The sequence below is a fragment of the Ciconia boyciana genome, chromosome 30 (genome assembly GCF_034638445.1).
Source record: "Ciconia boyciana chromosome 30, ASM3463844v1, whole genome shotgun sequence".
NCBI classification, from domain to species: Eukaryota; Metazoa; Chordata; class Aves; order Ciconiiformes; family Ciconiidae; genus Ciconia; species Ciconia boyciana.
In genome coordinates, this window is record NC_132963.1 from 1,064,399 (window position 1) to 1,076,405 (window position 12,007).

At 62.8% G+C, this 12,007-nt stretch overlaps 1 protein-coding gene across 1 annotated transcript in view; it reads right to left on the reverse strand.

Moving 5' to 3' along the window:
• The window catches only part of KMT2B (lysine methyltransferase 2B), a 51,200-nt gene that overhangs the window by 35,165 nt on the left and 4,028 nt on the right, over positions 1 to 12,007 (reverse strand). The window contains 6 exon segments of the mRNA XM_072848173.1: positions 17 to 114; positions 117 to 162; positions 964 to 1,077; positions 5,336 to 5,430; positions 6,150 to 6,241; positions 8,127 to 8,340. Of these exon segments, the coding sequence (XP_072704274.1) occupies positions 17 to 114; positions 117 to 162; positions 964 to 1,077; positions 5,336 to 5,430; positions 6,150 to 6,241; positions 8,127 to 8,340 (659 nt within the window).

The window sequence follows — 12,007 nt, forward strand, 5'->3', positions numbered from 1 at the left end:
CCCGCCCCTCCCCCACCTTGCCGGCGCGGCCCCTCCTCCCGCCGGCGTGGCAGGCCTTGCAGCGCCGGCAGCACCAGCCCCCGGCCTGGCCCGGCCCCGGGCCCTCCCCGCCCCCAGGCAGAAGGCGTGGAAGGGCTGGCAGCAGACCTGGCACAGCACCAGCTGGGGGGGGGTCAGGGGGCACCCCTCCCCCACGGCGCCCACGGACCCCCCCAGCCCCCCATAGCCCCCCAGCCCCCCCATAGCTCCCATCCCCCCATAGCCCCTGACAGCCCCCGTCGCCCCATCCCCCACCCCAGCACGGCACCACCTGGGGGTCAGGGGGCACCCCTCCCCACAGCACCCACGGACCCCCCACAGCCCCCCATAGCCCCCCAGCCCCCCATAGCCCCCAGCCCCCCATAGCCCCTGACAGCCCCTGTCGCCCCATCCCCACCCCAGCACGGTACCACCTGGGGGGTCAGGGGCACCCCTCCCCCACAGCACCCACGGACCCCCCAAACCCCCATAACCCCCCTGCCCCCCATAGCCCCCATCCCCCCTATAGCCCCCATAACCCCCATCCCCCTATAGCCCCCACCATCCCCCATCCCCTACCCCAGCTGAGGAGGGGGGAGGTCAGGGAGCGCCCCTCCCCACAGCCACCCCTTCCCCACCTCATAACCCCCCATCCCCCACCTTGACCCCCCAACCCCCCCACCCTCCCCTCCCCCACGGCCCATCCCCCCTATAGCCCCCACAACCCCCAGCTGTGGGGGAGGGGAGGGGAGGTCAGGGGAGCGCCCCTCCCCACAGCCACCCCATCCCCCCTTTAACTCCCCACCCCCATAGCCCCCATAACCCCCATCCCCCACCCCACCCCGGGGCTCACCCCTCCCCCACCACATACCCCCCTCCCCCACGCTGCCCCTCCCCCAGCCCAGGGGTGCGGGGTGGGGGAGGGGCGGGGGGGGGGGGGCGCACCTCGTGCAGGCCCTTGCTGGCGCAGAGCAGGCAGACGAGGGGGGCGGTGACGGGGACGGAGGAGACGATGCTGAGCCCCCCCATCAGCCATACGTTCTCCAGCGCGCAGTCCTCCTGGGGGCGGGGCGGCGCCTATAGAGGGGGGCGGGGACAGCCCCAGCCCCTCCCACACCCCCCCGGGGGGCCTCAGCCCCTATGGGGGGGGGGAGGGGAGGGAGGAGGAGGGAGGAGGGGAGGGGGATCCCGGCCCTGTGGGAGGGCGGGGGAGGGGGGGGGAGATGGAGCTGGGAGCCTATAGGGGGTGACCTCTATAGGGGGTGACATCTATAAGGGGTGACCCCTATAGGTGGTGATCTGTATAGGTGATGACCTCTATAGAGAGTGACATCTATAGATGGTGATCTCTATAGGTTGTGACCCCTATAGGTGGTTATCTCTATAGGGCGTGACATCTATAAGTGATGACCCTTATAGGTGGTGACCTCTATAGGTGGCGATCTCTATAGGGGGTGACCTCTATAGGGGGTAACATCTATAGGTGGTGACCTCTATAGGGGGTGACCCCTATAGGTAGTGGTCTCTATAGGTGGTGACCTCTATAGAGAGTGACATCTATAGATGGTGATCTCTATAGGGTGCGACCCCTATAGGTGGTTATCTCTATACGGCGTGACATCTATAAGCGGTGACCCTTATAGGTGGCGATCTCTATAGGGGGTGACCTCTATCGGGGGTGACCCCTATAGGTTGTGATCCCTATAGCTGGTGAGCCCTAAAGGTGCTGACATCTATAAGTGGCGACATCTATAGGCGGCAATCTCTATAGGGGGTGACATCTATAGGTGGCGACATCTATAGGTGGCAACCCCTATAGTTGGTGAGCTCTATAGGGGGTGACATCTATAGGTGGTGATATCTATAGGTGCTGACCCCTATAGGTGGTGGTCTCTATAGGTGGTGCACTGTATAGGGGTGACATCTATAGGTGGTGATCTCTATAGGTGGTGACCCCTATAGCTGGTGACCTCTATAGGGGGTGACCCCTATAGGTGGTGGCCTCTATAGGGGGTGACATCTATAGCTGGTGACCCCTATAGCTGGTGATCTCTATAGGGGGTGACCCCTATAGGGGGTGACCCCTATAGATGGTGATCTCTATAGGGGGTGACATCTGTAGGTGGTGGCCTCTATAGGTCCTGACCTCTATAGAGGAGGACCCCTGTGGATGGTGAGCTCTATAGGTGGTGACCGCTATAGGTTGTGACTTCTATAGGTCATGAGCTCTATAGGCGGGGATCCCTGTGGATGGTGAGCTCTATAAGGGGTGACCTCTACAGATTATGACTTCTATAGGTGGCGATCTCTGTGGCTGGGGGCCCCTGTGGATGGCGAGCTCTATAGGTGGTGACTTCTATAGGTCATGATCTCTATAGAAAGAGACCTCTGTGCTGAGCTCTATAGGTGGTGATCTCTGTAGGTGGGGACCCCTGTGGGTGGTGACGCCTATAGGTGGTGACTTCTATAGGTCATGACCTCCATAGAGGGGGACCCCTGTGGATGGGGAGCTCTATAGGGGGTGACCCCTATGGGTGGTGACCTCTATAGGTGGGGACCCCTGTGGGTGGTGCGCCCTACAGGTGGTGACCCCTATAGGCCATGACCTCTATAGATGGTGACCCTCTACAGAGGCAGTGACCTCTATAGGTGGGGACCTCTATAGGTGGTGAGCTCTGGAGATGGTGACCGCTATGGACAATGACCCCTATAGGTGATGGCCACTATAGAAAATGACCCCTATAGGTGAGGAGCTCTATAGAGGATGAGGCCTATGAAGGCTGATCCCTATAGAAAGTGATCCTCATAGAGGGTGACACCTAAAGGTGGTGACCTCTATAGGTGGTGACCCATGGATGGTGAGCTCTATAGGTGCTGACCTCTATGGACAATGACTCCTATAGGTGATGACTGCTCCAAAAAATGACTGCTATAGCTAACGAGCCCTATAGATGACGAGCCCTATGGAGGATGACCCCTATAGAAAGCGATCCCTATAGACGGTGACACCTAAAGGTGGTGCTCCCTATAAGTGATGATCTCTATAAGTGGCGACTCCCATAAAAGTGACCCCTATAGGTGGTGACCCCTATGGATGGTGGGCCCTATAAGTGATGATCTCTATAGGTGGTGACCTCTATAGGTGGTGAGCTCTCTAGGTGGCGACTGCCATAGGTCGTGACCTCTATAGGCTGTGATCCTTGTGCACAGCGATCTCCATAGGTGGTGGCCCCTACAGGTGATGATCCCTATAGGTTGGGACCCCTGTAGGCCGCAAGCCCTATGGATACTGACTTCTATAAGTGATAACCTCCACAAGTAATGACTCCTATAGAACGTGACTCCTATAGGAAGTGATTCCTGTAGACGATGACCTCTATAGACACTGACTTCTATAGAAAATGACCCCTATAGGTGGCAAGCTCTATAGCTAGTGACCCCTATGGGGGGTGACCCCTATAAAGGATCCCTATAGACAGTGACCCCTATGGATACTGAGCCCTATATGGGACCCCTATAGAGCGGGACCCCTACTGATGGTGACCCCTATAGGGGTACCCTATAGAGCATGACCCCTATAAAGCGATCGCTATGGATTGTGATCCTTACATGGGACACCTATGGAGAGTGACCCCTACTGATGGTGACCCCTATAGGAGACACCTATAGAGAGTGGCTCCTACTGATGGTGATCCCTATAGGAGATCCCGATAAAGGGAGATCCCTATAAAGGGAGACCCCTATGGATGGTGACCTCTATAGGGGATGACCCCTACAGACGGTGACCCCTATAGGAGACCCCTATAGAGAATGACCCCTATAGACGGTGACCCCTACTGACAGTGACCCCTAAAGGGGACCCCTATAGAGTGACCCCTACTGACAGTGACCCCTATAGGGAACCCCTATAGAGAGTGACCCCTACTGACAGTGACCCCTATAGGGGGGGACCCCTACTGATGGTGACCCCTATAGGGAACTCCTATAGGGGGGGACCTCTATAGGAGACCCCTATAGAGTGTGACCCCTACTGACGACGACCCCTATAGCGGACCCCTATAGAGGGTGATCCCTATAGAGGGTGACCCCTATGGATGGGGACCTCTATAGGGGATGACCCCTATGAATGGAGATCTCTATAGGAGACCCCTATAGACTGGGACCTCTACTGATGGTGACCCCTATAGGGGAGCCCTATAGAGCGTGACCCCCACGGACTGTGACCCCTATGGGGGGCCCCTATGGATGGGGACCCCTATAGGGGACCCCTAAGACCCCCCCCATGCCTCGCCCCCCCCCCCCAAGATCCCCCCGAATCTCCCCATAACTGGGACCCCTATAGACTGGGGGGGGGCTGGGACCCCCTATAGATGCCCCCCCCCATGGCTTGGGGTGCGGGGGGGGGGGTCCTGGGGGTTTTGGGGTGCTGGGGGGGTTGGGGGTCTGGGGGGTCTGGGGTGCCCGGGGGGTCCTGAGGGTTTTGGGGTGCTGGGGGGTCTGGGGGTGCCCGGGGGTCCTGGGGTTTTGGGGTGCTGGGGGGCAGGGGTGCCTGGGGGTTTTGGGGTGCCCTGGGGGGTTGGGGTGCCCGGGGTTTTGGGGTGCCCTGGGGTGCCCTATGGGTGCCCAGGGGGTCCTGGGGTTTTGGGGTGCTGGGGGCGTGGAGGGGGTGCCCGGGGGGTTGGGGTGTCATGGGGGTCTGGGGGTGCCCGGGGGTCCTGGGGGTTTTGGGGTGCCTTGGGGGCAGGGGGTCTGGGGGTGCCCAGGGTTTTGGGGTGCCCTGGGGTGCCCTATGGGTGCTCAGGGGGTGCTGGGGGGTCGGGGGGTCTGGGGGTTTTGGGGTGCTGGGGGGGGCAGAGGGGTGCCCAGGGGGTATTGGGGTGTCATGGGGGTTGGGGTGCCTGGGGGGGTTCTGGAGGTTTTGGGGTGCCCTGGGGGGGTCTGGGGGTGTCCATGGGGTCCTGGGGTGCACGGAGGGGGTCTGGGGGTGCCTGGGGGTTTGGGGTGCCCTGGGGGGTCTGAGGGTGCCCGGGTGGGGTCCTGGGGGTTTTGGGGTGCTGAGGGGCGGGGGCTTGCCCGGGGGTTTTGGGGTGTCACGGGGGTTGGGGGTACCTAGGGGTTTTGGGGTGCCCTGGGGGGTCTGTGGGTGCCGGGGGTCCTGGGGGTTTTGGGGTGCTGGGGGGTGACATGGGGGGTTCTGGGGGTTTTGGGGTGCCCGGGGGAGTCTGTGGGTGCCAGGGGTTTTGGGGTGCCCTGGGGGTGCCCTATGGGTGCCCAGGGGGGTCCTGGGGGTTTTGGGGTGCCCGAGGGGGGTCCCCACCTTGAAGTCGACCCGCAGGCGGTGCACCCCGTCGCTGGGCCGGGCCTTCCCGACCACCCGTTCTGGGGGGCCCCAGGGTGCCGGGGGCCCCACTCCTGGGAAAGGGGGAAGAGGGGGGTGAGGGGGTCGTGGCACCGTGGGTGCCCCCCACCCATGGGTGCCCCCCCCGAGTCATCTTCCCTCCATGAGCCTCCCCCACCCATAGGTGCTCCCCCCACCCCCACCCATGGGTGCCCCTCCCAGTCATCCCCCAACCCACGGGTGCTCCCCCACCCAAGTACCCCCCCACACACATGGGTGCCCCCCGAGTCATCCCCCCCCACGGGTGCTCCCCCACCCAAGTACCCCCCCCACATGGGTGCCCCCCCCCCATGGGTGCCCCTCGAGTCATCCCCCACCCACGGGTGCTCCCCCACCCAAGTACCCCCACACACACACATGGGTGCCCCCCACCCCACCCATGGGTGCCCCCTCGAGTCGTCCCCCACCCAAATACCCCCCACCCATGGGTGCTCCCCAAGTCATCCCCCACCCACGGGTGCTCCCCCACCCAAGTACCCCCCCCCCCATGGGTGCCCCTCCCACGGTTCCCCCAACACAGACCCCACCCCCCCATGGGTGCCCCCTCCCACCCCACCCATGGGTGCCCCCTCGAGTCGTCCCCCACCCAAATACCCCCCCCACACCCATGGGTGCCCCTCCCACGGTTCCCCCAACACAGACCCCACCCCCCACGGCCCCCCCACCCCACCCATGGCTGCCCCCCAAGTCGCCCCCCACCCATGGGTGCCCCCCACCCATGGGTGCCCCCCACCTTGTGGTGGCGGCGCCGGGCCCGCAGCTGCAGGAGGGGCTGGAGGGGGGCGCGGCGCGGGCGGGGGGGCTCCTCCGCCTCCGGGGGGGCCTCTGGGGACACGGGGGGGGGACACGGGGGGGACAGCGGGTGGCACCGGGGACGCGGGTGGCCCCCACGTGTCCCCACGTCCCCACTCACCTGGGGCACACGTGTGTCGTCGTGTGTGCGTGTGCGTGTCCCCCCCGCGTCACGCGTGTCCCCCCCGTGTCCCCTCCCAGCCCCCCCGCTCACCTGTCACACGTGTCCCCACGGTGTCCCCGTGTCCCCCACGTGTCACCCGTGTCCCCATGTCCCACTCACCCGTGTCACCTGTGTCCCCACGTCTCCCCACCTGTGTCACGTGTGTCCCCATGTCCACTCACCCATGTCCCCACGTCCCTCCTCCCGTGTCGCCCGTGTCCCCATGTCCACTCACCCATGTCACCCGTGTCCCCGTGTCCCCCACCTGTGTCACACATGTCCCCACGTCCACTCACCTGTGTCACCCGTGTCCCCATGTCCCCCACCTGTGTCACCCATGTCCCCATGTCCCACTCACCTGTGTCACCCGTGTCCCCATGTGCCACTCACCCGTGTCACCCGTGTCCCCACGTCTCCCCCCCCGTGTCACGTGGGTCCCCATGTCCCCCACCTCTACCACGCGTGTCCCCATGTCCCCCACCTGTGTCACACATGTCCCCACGTCCACTCCACCTGTGTCACGTGTGTCCCCATGTCCACTCACCCGTGTCACCCGTGTCCCCGTGTCCCCCACCTCTACCACGCGTGTCCCCATGTCCCCCCACCTGTCACCTGTGTCCCCACGTCCCCACCCGTGTCACCCGTGTCCCGATGTCCCACTCACCTGTGTCACCCGTGTCCCCACGTCCCTCCTCCCATGTCACGCGTGTCCCCATGTCCACTCACCTGTGTCACCCGCGTCCCCACGTCCCCACCTGTGTCACCCGTGTCCCCAAGTCACACATGTCCCCACGTCCCCCATGTCCCACATCCCCGTCACCCGTGTCCCCACGTCCACTCACCCGTGTCACCCGTGTCCCCTACCTGTGTCACACGTGTCCCCATGTCCACTCACCTGTGTCACCCATGTCCCCCTCCTGTGTCACCCGTGTCCCCAAGTCACACATGTCCCCAGGTCCCCCCATGTCCCACATCCCCGTCACCCGTGTCCCCACATCCACTCACCTGTGTCACCCGTGTCCCCCCACCTGTGTCACCCGTGTCCCCACGTCCACTCACCTGTGTCACCTGTGTCCCCACGTCCACTCACCCGTGTCACCCGTGTCCCCACGTCCCCCACCTGTGTCACCCATGTCCCCCCTCCTGTGTCACCCGTGTCCCCAAGTCACACATGTCCCCACGTCCCCCCATGTCCCACATCCCCGTCACCCGTGTCACCACGTCCACTCACCCGTGTCACCCGTGTCCCCCACCTGTGTCACACGTGTCCCCATGTCCCGCCTCCTGTGTCACCCGTGTCCCCAAGTCACACATGTCCCCAGGTCCTCCCATGTCCCACATCCCCGTCACCGTGTCCCCACATCCACTCACCTGTGTCACCCGTGTCCCCATGTCCACTAACCTGTGTCACACGTGTCCCCATGTCCCCCCACCCGTGTCACCTGTGTCCCCATGTCCCCCCACCTCTACCACGCGTGTCCCCATGTCCACTCACCTGTGTCACCCGTGTCCCGATGTCCCCCCACCTGTCACCCGTGTCCCCACATCCACTCACCTGTGTCACCCGTGTCCCCATGTCCCCCCGTCACCTGTGTCCCCATGTCCACTCACCTGTGTCACCCGTGTCCCCATGTCCCCCACCTCTACCACCCATGTCCCCATGTCCCCCACCCGTGTCACCCGTGTCCCCAGGTCCCCCCACATCTCCCCCCCCCGTCCCCCACCTCTACCACGCGTGTCCCCGTGTCCCCTCACCGTCGGGGGGTGGCCCCCCGGTGTCCCCGTCGGAGGGGGGGGGCGAGGGGGGGGCGCGGGGGCGGGGCCGCAGGCAGCGTCGCCCGAGCGCCGGGGGGCTCCGGCCCCCCGTGTCCCCTCCCCGTGTCCCCCGCCATGTCCCCCGCCGGCTCCCCCGGTGTCCCCTCCTCCCCGACTCCTCCGAGTCCCACGGCGTCGCCCGGGGGGCACCGGCCTGCGGGGACACGGGGACCCTGAGGGGACACCCTGGGGACCCCCCCGGCCCCGGGGGTCCCCTGGGTCACCTTGTGTCGTGTCCCCCCCCGTGTCCCCAATGTCCCCCCCCATCCCTCCCATGTCCTCCTGTCCCCTCACGTCCCTCTGTCCCTCCCTGTCCCCACCCCCCCACGTCCCCCCCCTGTCCCCACGTCTGTACCTCTGTCCCTGTCCCTCTGTCCCTGTCCCTGCTCGGGGACCATGTGGCCGGGGGGAGGGGATGGGGGGGAGGGGACCCCTGGGGGGGGGGAGGGGACATGGGGGAGGGGACACCTGGGGGGGAGGAGGGGACATGGGGGAGGGACACCTGGACGGGGGTGGGGACACCTGGGGGGGAGGGGACACCTGGGGGGGAGGGACATGGGGGAGGGACACCTGGGGGGGGAGGGACATGGGGAGGGGACACCTGGACGGGGGTGGGGACACCTGAAGGGGGAGGGGACATTGGGGAGGGAGACCTGAGGGGAGGAGGGACACCTGGGGGGGAGGGGACACCTGGGGGGGGACACCTGAGGGGGGAAGGGACATTGGGGGGAGGGGACACCTGGGGGGGACACCTGAGGGGGGAGGGACATTGGGGGGAGGGACACCTGGGGGAGGGGACACAGGGAGAGCAGAGTGGGGGAGGGGACACAGGGGACATGGGGGGGGGGGAGGGGACACACACCCGGTGCCCTACGCATCCCTGACAGCCCCCACGGGGTTCCCCACGCAGCCCCAGACCCCTATAGACCCCCATAGGCCCCCCCCCACCCCCCTAGGGGCCCTGCAGCCCCTATGGCTCCCTATGGCCCCTATAGAAGCCTGGGGCTTCCTATAGACCCTATAGAGCCCTGGAGCCTCTATAAACTCTTGTGGCCTCTATAGAGTCCTGTGGCTCCCTATAGCTCCTATAGACCCCTATGGCCTCTATAGACCCGTGGGGCTCCCTATAGCTGCCTACGGCCCCTATAGACCCCCGTGGTTCTCTATAGACCCCATAGACCCCTGTAACCTCTATAATAAACTCCTGTGATCTCTATAGACTCCTGTAGCTTCCTATAGCCCCTATAGACCTCTATGAGCTCTACAGAACCATGGGGCTCCCTATAGTTTCCTATGGCCCCTATAGACCCCTGGGGCTCCCTATAGCTCCCTACAGCCCCTACAGACCCCCAGGGCTTCCTATAGCTCTCTATGGCCCCTATAGAGCCCTGCGGCTCCCTGTAGCTCCCTACAGACCCCTGGGGCTCCCTATAGCCCCTAAAGATCCCCGTGGCTCCCTATAGCTTCCTGTGGTGCCTATAGCATCCTACAGCTCCCTGCAGACTCCTACTGCTCCCTGTGGCCCCTATAGACCCCTGGGGCTCCCTATAGTTTCCTATGGCTCCTATAGACCGCTGTGGTTCTCTATAGCTTCCTATGGCCCCTATAAGTTCATACAGCCTTCTACAGCACCTATACATTTTCATGGTTTCTATAAAACACTATAGCTCTCTATAACTTCCTGTGGTACTTACAGCTGCCTATAAATCATATAGACTCCTGTAGCTCCTTATAGGCCCCTATAAACGCCACAACTTTCTATAGTTCTCTACAGCCCTTACAGAACCCTCTGGCTTTCTATAGCTCCTATAGATCTCTGTGGCTCCCTATAGGTTCCTATGGTCCCTAGGGATCCCTATGGATTCCTACAGTCCCTGAAGACCCCTGTGGATGCCTATAGCTTGCCACAGTCCCTATGATGCCCTATAATCCCTATAGACTCCTATGGCACCTACAGACCCCTGTGACTATAGCTTCACAGGGTTCCTATAGATCTGTATGGCCCCTAAAGACCCCTGTGGTTCCCTATAGCTTCCCACAGTCCCTATGATTCCCTATAGGCCCTATAAACCCCTACGGCCCCTACAGACCTCTGTGGCTCCCTATAGCCACCGATGAACCCTATAGTCTCCTACAGCTCGCTACAGTCCCTATAGAACTCTCTGGCTCACTATGATCCCTATAGATCTCTACGCCTCCTTACAGCTTCCCACAATCACTACAAAACCTTATAGGTTTCTACAACCCCTATAGATCCCTACAGTTACTTACAGCTTCCCATGATCCCTATAGATCCCTATAGCTTCCTACAGGCTCTATAAATTTCTATGGGTCCTTACAGCTTCGCACAATCCCTATAGAACCCTATAGCTTCCTACAGTCTTTATGCATCTCTACGGCTCCTTACAGCTTCCCACAGTCCCTATAGATCCCCATGGCTCCCTACGCTCCCCATAGCTCCCTACAGCCCCCCCACATCCCCTATAGCCTTCCACATCCCCTATAGTCCCCCACGTCCTCTATAGCCTTCCCACATCCCCTATAGCCCCCTCACGTCCCCTACAGCCCCTCACGTCCCCTAGAGCCCCCCCATGTTCCCTATAGCCCCCACATCCTCTATAGCTCCCCCACATCCCCTATAGACCCCCATATCCCCCATAGCCCCATGTTCCCTATAGCTCACCACATTCCCTATAGCCCCCCACGTCCCCTATAGCCTCCCACATTCTCTATAGCCCCCCACGTCCCCTATAGCCCCCATGTCCCCTACAGCCCCTCACGTCCCCTATAGCCCCCCATGTCCCCTAGAGCCCCTCACGTACCCTATAGCCCCCCACGTCCCCTATAGCCCCCCATGTCCCCTACAGCCCCTCACGTCCCCTATAGCCCCCCATGTTCCCTATAGCCCCCACGTCCTCTATAACCCCCCACATCCCCTATAGACCCCCATATCCCCCATAGACCCCCATGTTCCCTATAGCCCCCCACGTCCCCTATAGCCCCTCACGTCCCCTATAGCCCCCCATGTTCCCTATAGCCCCTCACGTCCCCTATAGCCCCCCCATGTTCCCTATAGCCCCCATGTCCCCTAGAGCCCCCCATGTTCCCTATAGCCCCCACATCCCTTACAGCCCCCCCACGTCCCCTATAGTCCCCCACGTTCTCTATAGCCCTCCCACATCCCCTATAGTCCCCCATGTCCCCCATAGCCCCTCCATGTTCCCTATAGCTCCCGCGTTCCCTATAGCCCCCCACGTCCCCTATAGCCCCCCATGTTCTCTAGAGCCCCCACATCCCCTATAGATGCCCATATCCCCCATAGCCCGCCCATGTTCCCTATAGCCCCCCCACGTTCCCTATAGCCTCCCACGTTCCCTATAGCCTCCCATGTCCCCTACAGCCCCTCACGTACCCTATAGCCCCCATGTCCCCTACAGCCCCTCACGTACCCTATAGCCCCCACATCCTCTATAGCCCCCCACATCCCCTATAGACCCCCATATCCCCCATAGCCCCCCATGCTCCCTATAGCTCCCCACGTCCCCTATAGCCTCCCGCATTCTCTATAGCCCCCCATATACCCTATAGCCCCCCATGTCCCCTACAGCCCCTCACGTACCCTATAGCCCCCACGTCCCCTATAGCCCCCCATGTCCCCTAGAGCCCCTCATGTCCCCTAGAGCCCCCCATGTTCCCTATAGCCCCCACATCCCTTATAGCCCCCATGTCCCCTACAGCCCCTCACGTCCGCTAGACCCCCCCACGTCCCCTATAGCCCCCTCACGACTCCTATAGGCCCCCATGTCTCCTACAGCCCCTCA